A 17,509-nucleotide genomic window follows, 5' to 3' on the forward strand; every position below is an offset into this window, starting at 1 on the left:
TATGATGAATAGGATAGGATGGAATGGAATGGAATGGAATGGAATGGAATGGAATGGAATGGAATGGAATGGAATGGGATGGAATGGGATAGGATGGAATGGAATGGAATGGAATGGAATGGAATGGAATGGAATAGAATAGAATAGAATAGAATAGAATAGAATAGAATAGAATAGAATAGAATAGAATAGAATAGAATAGAATAGAATAGAATAGAATAGAATAGAATTAACCAGGTTGGAAGAGACCTTTGAGATCACCATATCCAACACTATCTAATCCACTAAACCATGGCACCAAGCACCCCATCCAGTCTCTTCCTAAACACCTCCAGTGATGGTGACTCCACCACCTCCCTGGGCAGCCCATTCCAATGGCCAGTCTCTCTTTCTATGAAGAACTTCTTCCTAATATCCAGCCTAAACCTCCCCTGGCACAGCTTGAGACTGTATCCTCTTGTTCTGGTGCTGGTTAATGCAAATACTTCTTCATTAATTAAAGTGACAATCTTAACTTTCTATGAAAAAAAAAAAATAATTAAAAGTAATCCTGAGCTAGCTATTCTTTATGAAACAAACAAAACTGCATTGAATAAGCTGCTTATAAAAGCACAGACCACTTATACTGCCAGAAACAGCAAAAATAAAACAACAACAAAAAAAAAGCACCAGATTCTACCACAACTCGTAAAAGGAATTCTACTTTTTACGTGATCTCTGCCAAAAGAAAGCCTGGCCATTGATAAAGAGTGAGTTTCTTTATATTGTGGAAACTAAAACTTTTTAAAATCTTAATTATAGCTAAAAAAAATCCAAACCAGCTGTATACAGAAGTTCACAGATACTGTTTAGAGATATTCAAATACTCTAAGACAACCTTAACACTTGACAGAACCTGCTACAGTTGAGCTCTGTTGCTTCCGAAAGTATGGTAGTACGTTTTTAAACATAAGTAGCCAGTAGAAGTACAGGAGGATCAAGTTAGGGAGCATCTAAATAAACTGGACATATACAAATCCATGAGACCTGATGGGAGGCAATTCTGAGGGCTGAGTGATCTGGCCAATGCCATAACAGTCACTCTATATTATCTTGGAAAGGTAATCGCAAGCAGGAGAGGTTCTTGAGGACTGGACAAAAGCAAAAATGACCCCTACCTTCAAGAAGGGCAGGGTGGACAAGGTAGAATGCCATAGGCTGATCAGCATCACCTCAATTCAGGAAAAGTGATAGGCACTCCCAGAAAAAATTCTAAGCCAGGAAGGTGATCAGGAGTTACTAGTGTGGATTTACAAGTGGAAGCCATGTCTGACCAACCTGACAGACACTGATAATGAAATGACTGTCTCAGTGGATGAGGGGAGTACAACACATACAGTAGTTTATCCTGACCAGTAAAACATTCCAGCTCTGTTTCCCATAGCACACTCATAGACAAACTGATGAAGCACAGGCTAGCTAAATGGACAGTGAGACAAACTAAAAACTGGCTAAGCTGCTGGGCTCAAATTGCTTGTCAGCTAGAGCACCACGACTTGCAGTGACCTGGATGATGGGATAGAATGCATCCTCAACAAGTTCACGGATAATACAGAACTGAGAGGAGTATCTGATACATTAAAGGGTTGCTGCCATTCATATGGAGCCCAACAGGATGACAAATGTCCCAATAAGAGCTGCAGGTAGATAGTTCAATAAATGGAAGTGCAGAGCCCTGCACCTGAAAAGCAGCTTGGCAGAAAATGATCTGTGGGTTCTGATGGACATCATGTTGAACATGAGCCAGTAATGTGTCCTAACAAGCAAACACACCCAATTATATCCAAGCCTTCATTGCCATCAGAAAGCATCACTAGCAGATTGAGAGAGTTTATCCTTCCCCTCTACTCAGTGGGGCTACATCTGCAGTGCTTGGTCCAGTTCTGGGCTTCAAACTCCCAATATGTGAGTTTGCATACTTGATGCTCTAAAGCAGACATTGAGATATGGCCAGAAGTTGATTGGAAGTTGTTGTAATATAACTTTACTGCTTGCACTGATTTCTACTGCCAGTCTAGTATTCCAGAACAAGGGAGCAATTCCTCTGCAAGAATCTTTGGAGTAAGACTACCTATGTTCTCAAACCCTGCTAAAGACAGATGAGGACCTTCAAACTTACTGGCTACAAAAGAATACAATCAAACATGAACTAAGGATTAAGGCAGCTACTTGATTATCTTGACATACAAGAGCACATTGTTCGTTTCAACTTCATGCTGGCATGGCTAACTGCAATTGAAATCCTTGTGCTTGGAGGCTTTTATTTATAACTCTTCTAGTAAATCTTAAAGTTCCAAAAATTCTAAAAGCATGTAATATCAAGAATGTTCACCATGTACTCCAACAATAACTTACTGTTTCCATCACCTTAGTTTTAAAAAGCTATGTAAGACTCTACCTGGAGCATTGTGTCCACATATAGATTCATCAGCATAGGAAAGGCATGGTCCTGTAGGAGGAGTTCCAGAGAAAAGCCACAGAAATTACCAGAGGGATTGAACATTTCTCATGAGGAAAGTCTGAATTGGGACTGTTCAGCCTGAAGAAAAGACTTTGGGGAGAACACTTAACTAAAGGGGGCTTATAAGAAAGATGGGGACAAACTTTTCAGCAGGACCTATTGTAATTGGACAAGAGTTAATGGTTTTAAACTAAAAGAGTGTAGATTTGGACTAGATAAGTAAGAAATTGTTTGCAGTATGGGTGGAAAAACACTGGAACAGGTTGCCCATAGACAGGGTAGAAGCCCCATACTTGGGAAAATTTAAGGTCAGGCTGGACAGGTTTGAGCAAACTCACCTAGTTGAAGACATCCCTTCTCATTGCAGGAAGATTGGACTAAATGATCATTAAAGCTCCGTTTCAACCCAAACTATTCTATTCTTCTATGTTGAACAGTTTATAGGGATTGTCAGAGTAAATAGGATACAGAGAATAGAAATATGTTTTGCTAGCTACTACAGAAAAAAATGAGTATTTGTTGGCTCTGAGCTGTTGTCTTTTGTCTTGCATTGCACTGCAGTGAGCTAGATCAAGTACTACCATTACAGCAATATATTTCAAGAGCCGTTAGCACTGTTAAAAGCTCAAAAGCTCAAATACAGGTACCTTCTGTTTGTTAGTTCCCATAATAGAATTAGTACCTCTCAAAGATAGGATTTAAATTTAATACTAGTTAAGTAGTTATCATACACTGTAAAGAAAAAACAAAAACCACCAAACACAATGCACAAAAACACCTCTAAGGTCTTCTACCCCATGCAGTCAAATTTAACACAGAAAATTAATTGTGTGCAATCTGACAACAAAGTAATATCAGTGCCTTAAATAGATGGCTTGCTTCTTCACAATGCTTGCAGACATACAAAAAATAAGTCTGGGCTCCCCACAAGCTGACAAGAATACACTTCTCATGTGAGAACTAGACTTGATCCAAATTCTCCTTTCAATGTCAAACTATACTGTGTAACATGAACAAAAGTAATTCAGTGGTATTATGCCAGTGTTTCTGGTTTCTCTTTATTCTTTTATTTCTTATGGGAAAATGAAAAACAAACAAACAAAAAACAAACAAAGAAAAAAAGACATCTGACCCCATAACTGCTCCTCTTATAATATCATATGAAAATTTCATTAGTTTTCTTGCAGGAACAAAGAAGGAAACCGAGGAAGATAATTTTAAAAAACAGATTCACTGAAAACAGTATTAAAACATCTTCCTCCAAGTCAGTATATTGTTTGAGAAGGCTTCAATATAGAGGTGCTTCTGCTATTATACACATTTGTACACTAATCTCCGAGAAATAGAAACATCAGATGATTTTAAATGTCGATATGACAAATTTATGTATGACGGACAGGCATTTCCTTATTCAAAACATGGGTATGAAAGAGAGCTTCCTGTTTCTCTCTTTACTCCAAGAAGTATCTTAGAAAAGGTTTACTAGCACAGCCTGTCTGAAACACAGAGCGCCACATTACAGTATTGTACTACTATGCACACTACTGAGAGGATCTGATGGCAATACAAGTATAGCTACATGATTTTTCAGCTCCAGAGAGTCACTACGCCACCTGTTTCTGAATGCAAGTTGATGTACATTAGGCATTTTCATATCTGAACTCTGAAGACAGATGTGTTAGAAAAACTCTTCCCACTAAGCAAAGACCCACTGAAATCAGAGCAATAAATGATAGGCCATCATAGATTCCTCTGTCTAAAAGCCTATGCACATAAATAAAGCCTAGGACTGCATTTTCAGTGAACATGCTGTTGATCACAGCTCCCTGTGGTAATTAACCAGTTCAAATAAGTACAGATACCAGTGTTAAACATCCATTTTGACAGGCAGGTATTCTTACAACAGGGGTTTCAACTTATGCTGTGGGAAGCACATATTGGGAAAAAAAGGAAGAAAGAAAGAAAATAATAAAAAATAAGTAAATATCACCCACTTTTTTCACCCTTATTTAAGGCAGAGGTCACAAAAATGTATATGGTGAAGAGAACTACTTTGCCAAAAAATTACTTGGCAGCCCATCACCCATTTTTCAAGTTTTGAAGTTTTTTGCTCCTTAATGAAAGGGTTGTCCTAATTTAGCAAAGCATTTGTCCTGTATTAAATAATACAGACATAGCTAACTACAAAACAAAGAGCAGAAATAAACCACTTATGCATTTCAGCATCCAAATGTCATCCACTGCTTTCTGCCAATCACTTTCCTAACACAAACAAGACCCACAAAGAAGCAAGCCAATTCCTAGTTAGGAATTGTTCACAGAAATGAGGAATCTAGAAGTAGCCAAAGGACTGAAAGTGCCAGAAAATTAACTTTGATGAGATTTTTGCAGTTAGCAAAATAGTCTTACAACTACCTACCAAATTCTGAACACAGACACACACAGAGACACACACACAGACACACAGACACACACACACGCACGTTTTTCCACAGGGAAATGATGAAATTTCAAGTTCAGCGTGACTTTTATGAAGTCCAGGTTGTCAAGGCTTCCTTTCAGGAAAATAAAACTACCATTTCAATTTAGGAATGTTACCAGAGCAATCTGTGTCTAAGAAGGGTGGGTAAAAGAAGGCATGCAAGTACTACACTACTACTGCCTTAGCTGAGAAAGATCTCTTGGAAGCTTTCCACACCATGCATCACCAGCACCAAAGTTTATTCAGGCCTCCAGCTGGCACACAAGTTATTTATTTTTTCGAATGTACAAAAGAGAGAGCATCCAGTCAATTTTGCAGCAGGCTGAAGCAACAACTCAAGTCAAAAATAACTCCCTAGAGTACAGTTTGCTAGCTTATAGACATTAATAGAATAATAAAATAGAAAATGCCCTGCCTTCCTGCAGAAACATTCAATGAAACAGTAACATTTATGAAGAAACATGCATGCGAGCCACTAAGCTACCTTCCAGCACTGCTACAGATAACATTAACAACATTTTTAAAGCCTAAATCCACCTCAGATCTGTTACTTCATGTGGGCCTATATAAACACCCATGCCTGCCTACACACACAGAGGCAGTCCATTTTTAATAAGAGAAAATACTGTATTATGAGAGGCTGAACGCAGCATAGCAGCTCAGTTAAGTGCTGCGTCCAAGCCTCCTTTTGCCCCTGCCATGTGATCTGAACAACAAGAAACAACATAAGCACTGAGCTTAAAGTGAGTTTATTGTTTGGAGACAAAGTGAGTAAACACACACGATCCTTTTTCATCACTCAGTTGAAAGTGACATTAAAAAAAATAAAAATAAGAGTATCATGTGCAGCATCTACGAAGGTCACTTTTGGTTAGCAGCAATCAGCTATTACCAGAGTGCAAATTCACTTTTAAAAACAAAAAAACAGCACTTCTTGAGGGACTGACATTTTGAATATTGTTGTATTTCCTGTTCCTGTCTTGCTGTAAGAGCCAAGTCTCAAGCCCTTGAATACAGCAGACTGAAACCCAGCTACAGATGAATTCAAGAACCAGCCTTGGCGGAGCACCAGAAAGCAGAACACCATCACATAAGTAGTGCAACACACAAAGCTGCGTTGAGAAACACTATAATATTTACACTAGTCCTATGGAGCATGTCATGGTTTGACTGCAACTATTATGCACTGAGGAAGTGTATTAGAGAAGACTAGCCAAACCAGAACAACAACAACAAAAAGACACTACAAGAGCAAGATACGTTGTCTCAATGTATGACCTGGGAAAGGATCAGCATAGTAAAAACAAGACAGCAATACAGGCTACATGTCAAACTTCATGTTTAGCACACCATATAGTAATGTGTTTAATTGCAATTCAGACATCAAAACAAAGTGGGGAAAATCTGCACAGCCTAGGAGGCATTTAGCGCCTAATGATGAAACTCCTCACTAGATTTGGGAATCCCATAGGGAGGGAAGGAAGGGGAGGGAATCCACCAATAATCCTTGCTGCTTCAAGATGCAGTACACAGAGAAATTACCACAAGGTGGGGGGCTGAGAGAATAGACATGTTAAAATTTTGTAATTAAATAACTGAACCAAAACTCATTTACTGTACTTCCTATCCCCTTACCCTTATTAAAATACCCTATGAGGCTCCACATATTCCAACAACCAATGGTTGACTCATTCATAAAACATCCATCCATTAGGTCTGAACATTGCTATTGTCAAAATACTATATCATTATTTAGCTGATCTCAAATTTGACTGGTTTTCAAGTCTCAATTTAATGAAGAAATTGCTTGGGAAGAAGACAAATGTTGAAAAGTAACAGTTATTTTTCCATGCAGCCATTGCACCTCAATGCCACAGCTTCCTTTCCTATATAAGAACACAGATTGCTCCTCCAGGTCATGTTACAAAGTCAATTTCCCTATAAAACTTAAGTCTGTGATTTTAAACTCTTCCCCTTGTTGGTGCCAAATTGTCTTAAGTGGTAAGAGGGACAGTGTTCAGTCATCTTTTCCCAAAGAAAGCCAGCAGATGTCAGCTGCTTTCTCCTCCAACATCAGGCTCCACAATCAAGCACCCACCTAGTCTTGTGGCCAGTGCACCTAAGCTTGCTTACTCTGCACAGAACTGTTATAGAAATAGCATGTGTGTAACCCCAAGCATTGGGCTTTTTATTTTCTCTGCCACTTTTCCATCCCATTTTCCCTCTGCTCTGGTTCAATCTATACCCAGTTTATCAGCTGTTTGGCATAGTTTCACCTTTCATTATTCCAAGGGAATTATTTGAACCTTAGTACGGCTACCCCCAACCCCTGCTGACCAGGGCTGGTAAGGGGACGACTGGGCCTTGATATAATTGGCATCACAGACAAGATACCCTTGCTAGAGTAAAGCAGCTGTTCAGATTGAGTTTTTTCCCTGGAAAGTGATACTGGAGGAGAGGGAAAAGAGTCCTTTGCACTTTTTTGTCTTATTTGTGGCCCCACAGACTGGGCTTTGCAGTTTTGGCTTGCAACCCTCACTGAGGGGGCTTGGCAGCTTTATTTGTGGCTCTGCTGTGGGGGTTTGAGAAAGGGAGTTTAACCTGAATCTGAGTTTCCCTACCAGTTGGGCATGGCTACCCTGACTCGACTCGATTTCAATTCACCCCTCCTGTCAGAAGTGCTGATGGCAGCACAGAAACATAGATGTTTTGTAGATCAAGCAAAGCCAGAAAAGAAGAGGGCATTACAGGAATTGGTTGAGGCCTTTCAGATGAAGCTGGAAGGTGAGTGGGAAAAATATCTATGGGCTGAAACCAAACTGGGAGTTGAGCAAGACAAATGGTTATGAACAGAAATAGAATTGGGGACCGAGCAAGAAAAATGTCTGGGAGCTGAAACTGAATTGGGGGCTGACCAAGAGAAACAGCAGTGAGAGATGACTGCACATGGCCTACAGAGCCAGCTGCACATTGCTTCTGTTAGGGAACGAGAGCCACAGGTAGAACTGTCTGAGTTGCAACTGGATGGGGGCTTTGGGAGTGACTGTGGATTCAATAGTCATTATCCCTGGGCTGGAATGGAAGACGCAAACCTAAGCAGCTTCATCCACTTATTAAAACTGAGATCCAGTATGATGAGAGCAATGAGGACAGGCCAGAAGTTGTAACTGAGAAGATACCCTATAGTACAACTGAATTGGCAAAATTACAAGGGAAATACAGCTGACTCCATTGCAAGTCTGAGACTGAGGGTGTGGAGAATCTCTCTTACCAGGGAAGACAGGATAAAGATGACTGAGAATGAAGTCCAGAGGTATTGGGGTCTGGGTGTGTTTCTGACTGTGGAGGATAAGCATACACCCTGGTCTCTGACTCAGTGAGCAGCATACTGGGCTGGAGAGTTGGACCCCTGGAAAAGGGGAGACCTGGTAGCCATCCTCATCACTCAGAACAGAATAAGCCAGGTTGGAAGAGACCTTCAAGATCATCACGTCCAACCCATCATCCAACCCACCTAATCAACTAAACCATGCAACCAAGCACCCCATCAAGTCTCCTCCTGAGCACCTCCAATGATGGCGACTCCACCACCTCCCTGGGCAGCCCATTCCAATGGGTAATCACTCCTTCTATGTAGAACTTCCTCCTAACCTCCAGCCTAAACCTTCCCTGGCACAGCTTGAGACTGTGTCCTGCACTGTGTGGTCCTATCCCCACTTCAGGTTTAAATCAAAAGTGTACAGAAGGCAGCTTGCCTTCAACTAATGCATGAACAGCAGCCAATTCCACAGCAGTCCTCTCTGATGCTGCTAAAGGCTATTCCAGATGGAATGATACCACTGACAAGGGGCCTTCCTGAGTCTTTGAAAGTGCATGCCATCCAAATCCAGGAACACCTGAGGGCTGCACCCTCAGCTCTGGCCCCAGGGCAGGGAAGTTTTTCTACAACAGCAAAGATTTCTGATTCTTCCCTCACCTGGTGGGGGGCTGCCCAAGAGTTAACCTGCTAGAGTCGTCTTGTGGGAGACTTAAAAACCAAGGCTACAATTAGGAGAGCAAAAGTGGGAGGGCTAGAAAACCCCTAACAAATTCTTAGGCCTGGAGACTTACAGGAACCAGGTCTGGAGAGAGTGCCTTGGCAAGGGGATACCAAAAGAGGCAATGGACAGCCTTTCCTTTACTAATGTGCAGTTTCTGATGAGGATTTAGAAGGGACCAGAGAAAGATGGGAAAAGAAAATTGCTGCTAACATCTCCTCACAATGGGGACAAGTCAGTACAAGCTCATCTCCACTAAGTGAGCCAGGGGGTGGGTAGTGGATTCATTTTTGAAAGCTCACTGAAAATTCCCCTGGATATGTGCACCTGGATAGCCACTGACACCCACAGCAAGGAACACAGAATCAATACTCGCCAGATTGTTCCCTCTTTTTAGGACTGTGTTCTTCCTTGTTAAAACACAACATGTGTGATAGCTATGTTCATCATTTGTTCAACAATAGATTTTTGTATTGTTTGGCTATTGGCTGAGCACATGTAAATTGTTTAATTGGGGGTCTTGGGGGACCCTTCTCCTTATTGCAGACCTTGCCTAGCAACTGATTAAAGTTTTTTTTGTGTTGCTTGTAAGTTGTTATTTGCTTGTACTACCTCTATGACAGCTATCAACAGAGAGTGGAACACCAGAAAGGGCCTGTGGGGAGGTTCCCTACTGAATTCAGCACCCGTGGCTAAACAATTTGATCAAACCCCTCCAGTTTGTGGGAGGAAACATTAAAATACTGTTTCCCCATTTTGCTACAAGTGGGCCAAACTCACTTTTAAAATCTGGAATCCTGTGTTGAGATGGCATTATATTTGAAAGCAGGAAGAATGTCCCCTTTGGAAAAAGACATGGGGACCCCTTCTCTCCTCCCCAGACTGATAGAGTTTGCATTGCAGAATAATCTGTTACTATTCTCAAGGATGTTGCTGCCATAGGACTGCTACATCACTCCACCACCTCTGTTGATGAGGCCAAGATGAGCTGAAAGAAATCCCCAACCAGACCTCTGAATTATTCTGGAATCAAAGGCAATAGGACTGGTTCAATGGACTAGCACCAGCATTATGCATTGCATTGGAAGACCTTTGAGATTCAGGGTGGGGGGAAGATGGCTTATATGGTTGGTATTACCTTTGTTTACTGAATTCCAATTGCTTTCTTCTCTCTCTTTCCCTGTAACTGTGTTCATATCACCACCCTGAAGACAAGAAGACAGGAGCAGCACACCCAGTGTTTGAGCCAGGGGTGGAATGTGAGACCCCGAGTGTTGGGCTTGTCTCAAACAGTGCTACTGAAGGGTGGGAATGCCCACAGCACTGCCCTAGGGGTGCTGTCCTGGCTCCCAGGGATGGGCAAAAAAACCTGGGGGACTTTTGGGGAAGCTGTCAGGAGCAGGGGGCCAAAGGAAGCCATGATGCTCCTACCATGCCCCTCAGCTCCCCACAGCCTCATTGCCCACATCCCAGAGACAAACCACATGGCACAGCCCTGCTTTGCACTGCCTCCAGCCTAGAGAAGACCATGTGGCATGGCCCTGCTCCCCACCACCATCAAGAAACTTGGAACTGCTCCTGAGAAAATGCCACCATTTTCAAGGGAGGGAAACAATGATATCCCTTATCTTTGACATGCATTTTCCCCATTGCTTTTCCCTTGTATTTTCCCTCTGCACCAGTTCAATCTAATAAACCCAGCTCATCATATGTTTGGTGTAGTTTCAACTTTATTTACTCCAAGGGAATTATTTGAACCTTAGTACAGCTACCCCCAACACCCTGCTGACCAGGGTTGGTAAGGGGAGGACTGGGCCTTAACAGTGTGCAGCAAAGTACAAATATAAACTGCATAGGTGTCTAATTAACTTGACAATAGTTAAAACACAGACTTCAATTCAGCCTTGTCATCCGTAACAATGAATCATGTCTAACTGCAATTCTCTTCAGCAACACATTTTAACAAAGGTCTTTGAACAAAAATCCTGCTTTTTTGATAGCTTCCAAACAAGGTTGCTCCTGCTATCAGGCAGGAGGCACAGGTATGTGTCCTCTTACTTGAAAAGCAAAGAGCTAAATCAATGACAGAAAGGTCAATGATTTGTCCCTCAGGCAAGAAAGTGAAGGACAATAACAAGCATTCTTGCTTTAGGTAACTGTGGCAGTTTTAGGCTGTGCCTTTAAAAGTTAGCTGCAGATTTTCAAGCAGAAGAGTGGAGAAGTATAAACAAATCCACAGTTGGGTGTGGAAAACAAGAGATTGTTCTAAACAAACTTCATTGGCCAGATGTGAGATGTACCTCTAGCAATATCTCACATCCCACTTCATTCCTTTCTTCCTTTGCTGGCAAGCTGCTTTCTGCTCTGCTTCACTGGGAGAACCTTATCAGCTAACCTTGAGATAAGAGCTCTAACTCTCTAACATCTCTTTTCTCCTAATTAAACAGATGAAAAAGTGGGGCTTGGGGGGAGGTTAGAGGAGAAGTGGAGCAGTTGCCCCCGCTCCTTTTGGGGACCCCATTAGGGAATCAGGGGGGGTTTCCATGCTGTTTTCTGATTGTAAATACCTGTATGATATTGTAACTACTGTATATTTGTACATATTAATTGCATTCCATTGTAGAGTGTAGCTTTGTTTGTAAATATAGCTTCCATTTGCTTTTCCTACTGAGTGAGCCAAGTTTTTGTTAATGCTGGTGGGCCAAACCATCACAGTGACTGATGACATATTTCCACTGCATAGGTGTAAGCCTTACAAGAACTGTTCCATGATCAGATGGATTTATTGTTTCAGTAATCTGTTAGCTTCAGTCCTGCTAGTCAAACACGACGGCTGGAACACACTCAGAAAGGCTAACTACAAGCTTTAACACTTCAGTCAGAATCCATTGCATACTTTAAGTCTGTAACCACAAGGTCCCAATTTTTCTGGGTAGGCAAGTCTTCAAAACCTGTGTCTACTATAGTGACACTTTAAAAGTCAAATGAAAACTAAGCAGATAAACTTGTATTTAATAATTGAGTTTTAAAAAGAATTAAACTGCTATAGACAAACTTTGGCATGACATAATTTATTTTGTTGATAATTAGTGCTGTGTTCATAACCCATCTGCATGACATGATTTTTCAGAGAACTGAGTCACATTAAAGCTCAAAACTCAAAGGTGCCACAAATTATGCAACAAATGCTGTTAAAAAAAATCATTTAGACTCCAGCAGGCAGCTATCTTGTCCTTCTTAACATGATAATTGCAGCTTCCAATAAAATGCTGTACAATAAATCCTTGTTGAACAAATAAATGAGTAAAGGCAGTACAGTGTAGTTATGTGATTATTCAGAAACACTTATCTGCCTGAGATTACATATATGGTGTACATGGGAATGTAAAAAAAACTCTCTAGTGCTGATAATGTCCAGTGTAACAATGTAACAATCCATGCAACCTAGTATCCTAGGAATAAAGGTTATCTAGCGGTATCTTGTGGAGGAGTGATCCTTCCCTTAATGTATCTCTTCAGTTTTAAGATGAGAAGCAACTCAGGCAAATTCCTGGTATTCTGCAGTTTTCCAGCAGATGGGAAGGCCACATGAAAAACCACAGCCATTTTAAACATCATTTGTAGTTGTCTTTCTGACATCTTACCTAGGATATTATTAAATAGCAAATCAGAAAACAGCATTCAAGAAGTTCAGCCAATAAAAGTACTTTTCTCCATCCATAAATGGCATACTGTAGTACAATGCTAGCCCACAAAGCCCACTATGCTGAAAACTATGTGCCACACACTCACCCAAAAATGCCACTCTATGAACTTTAACCCAGATATTCATGTTACCTTTAAAGCACACAGCAAATGTTTCCTCAGAGCTCTACCCCCCTCGACAACCGATTCTAATCGCTCTACTGCAAAACAACGTTTTATGACAGTTGAGCAGTTCATTTACCAGAGGCACCAAAACCCCCAGCAGCCCAGGAAAAGGCCTCCCTTTAACAAATTTAGCTTTGTTGTCCTCTGCAGTTACCCAGAAAACAAGTAGCAAACAAGAGCTTCACAGCAAGGCACAGAAGTTGGCTGCAAACCCAGATCAATAAGCACTCTAAAACAAAGGATCAAACTTTTGGCCATGGGATTGGGGAACTTGTTTTATTTTAGTTTTTTTTAACTAATATTCTACCTATTTCTCAACCCTGGTAATGGTCTGCACAGCAAAGATTAATTTGCCACATGTAGTCTGCCTTCCTAGGATCCAACCTCCACTCCGAATGGAGGAAAGAGCAGAAAAAAATGAGACCATCCTAGTCGCACCAATCCTCCTCTCCTTCACACCTCCTGTAAGGCAGTTCTGGAACAGTAAAGCTCTCCCCCACTCCACCAAGGACTGCAGAAGACAGTGTCATCACGTTCCTCCCCCAGAACTGTAGATTAATTGAACTGAACTCAAGAAAGTTTGAAGATGTCACTACACCTTCTTATCTCCCCTGGAAACAGGGTTTTTAGCACGTGTCCAGAACTTTAATCACCAATTCTTTCAACTCTGGGGACAAACCAGGATTTCCCTTTTCAGAAGGAATCCAAAGAGGCTTTAACCACAACTTCTGGTTTCACCCCATTTATGCAGAAGTTATTCTAGTGATGGTATCAAGTGTGTCCTGTAATAGGACAAGGGGCAATGGATGTAAACTACAGCACAGGAAGTTCCACCTCAACATGAGGAAAAACTTCTTTATTATAAGGGTCACAGAGCACTGGAACAGGCTCCCCAGAGAGGCTGTGGGGAAAGTCTCTTTCTCTGGAGACTTTCAAGACCTGTCTGGATATGTTCCTGTGCAAAATATGCTAAATTATATGGTCCTGCTCTGGCAAGGGGGTTGGACTCAAAGATCTCAAAGATCCCTTCCAATCCCTAACATCTTGCGACCCTGTGGGTCAAACCCCACAACTTTGAGAATACCTTTAGCTTAAAGATTCTGACTCCAACTCTCCTGAAAGCATAGCTTATTCAACAATAGATGGAAGGAACTGCAGAATCTCTTTGAGAAGTGGTGGTTATGCCTTTTCCTTTGCACAATTTTCGTGCATATTCTGGGTGTGAGAGTGGTGTATTCATTGGTAGTTGGTCTTCTGCACTCCCAAGTAATAGAACAGATCATAGGAAATTCACATGCTCCCTCCACCCACAAAACCTCAACAACAACAACAAAAACAACAATCAGGGAGTGGGCTGTATGTTCTGATCCTATACAGTTACCTAACTATTATGAGGGCAAGTCATACATAAGACAGCTAAAAGTTGAAGAAAGCTTAAAACTAGTTGGCAGAAAGACAATCTCTGTACTTGCCATTGGTTTCCCTGACACCAGATGACTGCTCCAGTAGTCCTTCACACTAGCAGCAAAACGGCTGAAATTCATCCCTTGATGCAACTCCAGTCAGACTAAGACGTTTCCACAAGAATGAATCAGGCCCTGTGTATCTAAAACCAGACCCACTAAAGTTTCACTGAAGCGAAATTGCAGGAGTACAATCTGTGGATAACAGCTGGAGAACATTAACTCTTCCCCCTCCCTTTCCTGGAGTTACTTTTTTTTTCTGTTCAGACAGGAAGTAGTCATATACCATACTGTATAATATAAGGATCCTGGGATATAAAGACAAGTAGAAAAGGATTACAAAGAGAACTCAAAAAGGTTTTTTTAGCAAAGTTAACTCTGCCATAACCCTTAAGCTGCCTCCACATTTTAAGACACATCGCTGAACCAAGATGGCAGTTCCTCCCCATCTAGGAAAAGAGGGGGGAAAAAAAGAAGAAAAAAAAGGGGAGGGGGAGGGGGAGGGGGGAATGGGCGAGGGGGAAATGGAGGGGGAAACCAACCACCACCACCACACAAGCAACTCAAAACAAAGTAACTAAGGGTATTGTAAGGGATTTCAGCATAGCAGGAGGCCGAGTGCCGTGTCCCGGTTCTTGGCGGAGGTTGTCCCGGGCCGAGAGAAGGGGGATCCAGCTACGGACCCTCGGGCCCGAGCACCCCACATTCCGGCCCCGTGCGACGCCCCGCTGCTGCCCCAGTACTCCTTTTCTCCCCCTCGACTCACCCTCGCTGCCGTACTGCTTGCCATTGTTCGCGCCCATCCTGCCGACTTCATGCTCGCCGCCTCCTCCCCACGCTGCCGCGCAGCATCTCTACCGCGGGGTGCCGAGCGATCGCGGGTGATGGAGGGGAGCAGGGAGTGTGGGCGTGGGGTAGGGGGGAATTCCAGGGAGTTTTCACGGCGACATGTCCAAAGCAGCCTTGCAGCCTTACGACTTCCTCCGCTTTCTTCTCGGGTGGTCGACACCCTCCCTCCTCCACTCCCCTTCAAAAATGTTTTTTAAATTGTTTAAAAAAAAGAGAGAGAGAGAAAGAAAGAAACTTTAAAAAACGTGATTTATCGATACGCCTTCCCCTCCCCGGTTTCCAGCCGGGGTGTCAGGATAGGGGGAGGCGGCTCCAGTTGTAATCCACAAGCAGGACGGGCGGGACGGCCTCCGGGCGCAGGCTCTGCCGTTCTGCCGCCCCACAGACGGCGCTGGGGCTCCTCCAGCACTTTAGCGCCGCTCCGCCGGGAAACTGCTGCCAGCCACTTGTTGCCTGGGGAGGGAGGAAAGGGAGAGCCGCCGCCTCAGACTTTTGTTAGCGGCAAGCGCCTCCTCCCGGCGCCAAGCGCCTCCGGGCCGGGAGTGGGGAGAGATGGAACCCAGGGCCGGGAGTGGGGAGAGATGGAACCCAGGGCTGGGAGTGGGGAGAGATGGAACCCAAGGCCGGTCCCGGCCTTTAAAGCCGCAGCGTCCGGCCCCGGGTCTCCGCTTACGATTGTCCTTCTGCCTCCCTCGGTATCTTCCCGGCCGCTGCCGCTCCCGCCGGCGGTGCCCAGCGCTGGCCCCGTCTTCCCGTTCTTCTTCTAGCAGGGGTCCGCCCCAGCCCCGCCGCTCTCTGGCCGTCCCCAGCTCGCTCCAGGCCGCGGAGGCTGGGGAGCGGCGCTGCCCAGCACAGCTCGCAGAGGACTGTCTGTCTACGGTGGGACTGGAGGGTGTTTGAACCTGTGTTCTAGATGCTGCGGATAGGACACCTTCGTGGCACCTTCTAACCCTGTGCAGCTCTCAGGAGCTGTCACAAAGTCACCGTGTGTACAAGGAGTGTGCACACAGGCGGTCCGTTTGCCTGTCGTTCCTGGCTTCTCCGTTTTTCGGGCTGTTTTCTCCTTTGCCACCACACCCGGCTACAGTGAATCACTCCTGGCCTTTGTCACCACATCGAGGAGAAACAGCCAACTCTTCAACATCCTCAAATTAGTTCTTTAGGTATCCTATGAGGATGGGGCTTTGACATGACACGTTTCTGTTTAATTTAGCCTCTTCTTTCACCCCAAAAGACAGAGTCCTTAACTCTCAAGACCACAGGGATTGTCGGGAAATCAGAAGCAAATCTGTGCCTGTTCAGCATAAACATTAGGGCTGTTATTACAAAATCTGACAGAGACTCACCTACCATTCATTGTCAGTGTCCTTTAAACAGACATGTACCTGAAATGGTGGACTATGCTCAGAGGTTTAAGTAGTGTAAGGGACAGCAGTGATGCCCTTTCCCAAGGGCAGCCCACTCTAACAACAGAACTAGGAATTGAAGTTTTCACTACCGCAGGGAAGTTCACATCACCTCTGCCCAGCAAAAGGGGCTGGATATCAAAAGGCACTGCCAAACGGGAGTGAGGGTTAATGTGGCGTATTAAGGGCATGGACCTCCGAAATATCTATGCAAAACAAAACAAACAAAAGGTTTCCTTAGGGCAACTGTTAACCAGATTAAGTAGTGATACGGGGTTACCAAAGGACTTTTGGAAGAGTCAGATTGCAAAGTAAAACAGAACGATGGAAGTTTGCAATAGGTAGAGAGAGACCAAGAGGGGATTGGACGTGGCACTTGGTGCCATGGTCTAGTCATTAGGTCTGTGGTAACAGGTTGGACTCAAAAATCTTTGAGGTCTCTTCCAACCTTAGTGATACTGTGATACTGTGACCTTGGAGCAGGCACAGTGCAGCAGATCAATCGTGATTTGGGGCTGCCAAAAGTCACTTCCCTGGCATCTCGCCTCTGCCTCAGCCTGATGGCTCTGGCTCTCTGACAGCAGGTCAGGGTACAGTGAGCTGGGATCTACACCTTAGGAGTGTGGGAATACTTGTGGCACACACTCTGGCACAGGAAGCAACACAGGTACATGTAACTACACCTAAAATGTGGGTTACACAGATACCTGCAGGAGACATGTGTGAATAGGAGGCCCACAAACCTGGAAGAGGGGTGTGTGCTTGCAACCCACACAGCCTGGGGAGTGACATGCTCACAGTCTTGCCTGTGTGAGACTAGGACTCTGCAGGATTAGTTATAGAAGAGATTTTAGAAGTTTATGGCTCTTTACTAACATTTTGCAAGTATCTGCTATTGTGGT

The 17,509-nt window shown here is 43.4% G+C and overlaps 1 protein-coding gene across 1 annotated transcript in view; it reads right to left on the bottom strand.

The window, feature by feature from the left end:
• FBXL7 (F-box and leucine rich repeat protein 7) overlaps positions 1 to 16,043 on the bottom strand; it is a 141,807-nt gene extending 125,764 nt beyond the window's left edge. Inside the window, exons 1-2 of the mRNA XM_068161979.1 lie at positions 15,875 to 16,043; positions 15,119 to 15,654 (exon numbers count right to left, since the gene is read on the bottom strand). Of these exons, the coding sequence (XP_068018080.1) occupies positions 15,119 to 15,155 (37 nt within the window). The 5' untranslated portion in view covers positions 15,156 to 15,654; positions 15,875 to 16,043. The remainder of the gene's footprint in view (positions 1 to 15,118; positions 15,655 to 15,874) is intronic.
• Positions 16,044 to 17,509: the final 1,466 nt, after the last annotated feature.

Source organism: Melanerpes formicivorus, unplaced genomic scaffold (genome assembly GCF_026170545.1).
Source record: "Melanerpes formicivorus ecotype bairdi unplaced genomic scaffold, bMelFor1.0.p_v2 SCAF_61, whole genome shotgun sequence".
Classification (NCBI taxonomy): domain Eukaryota; kingdom Metazoa; phylum Chordata; class Aves; order Piciformes; family Picidae; genus Melanerpes; species Melanerpes formicivorus.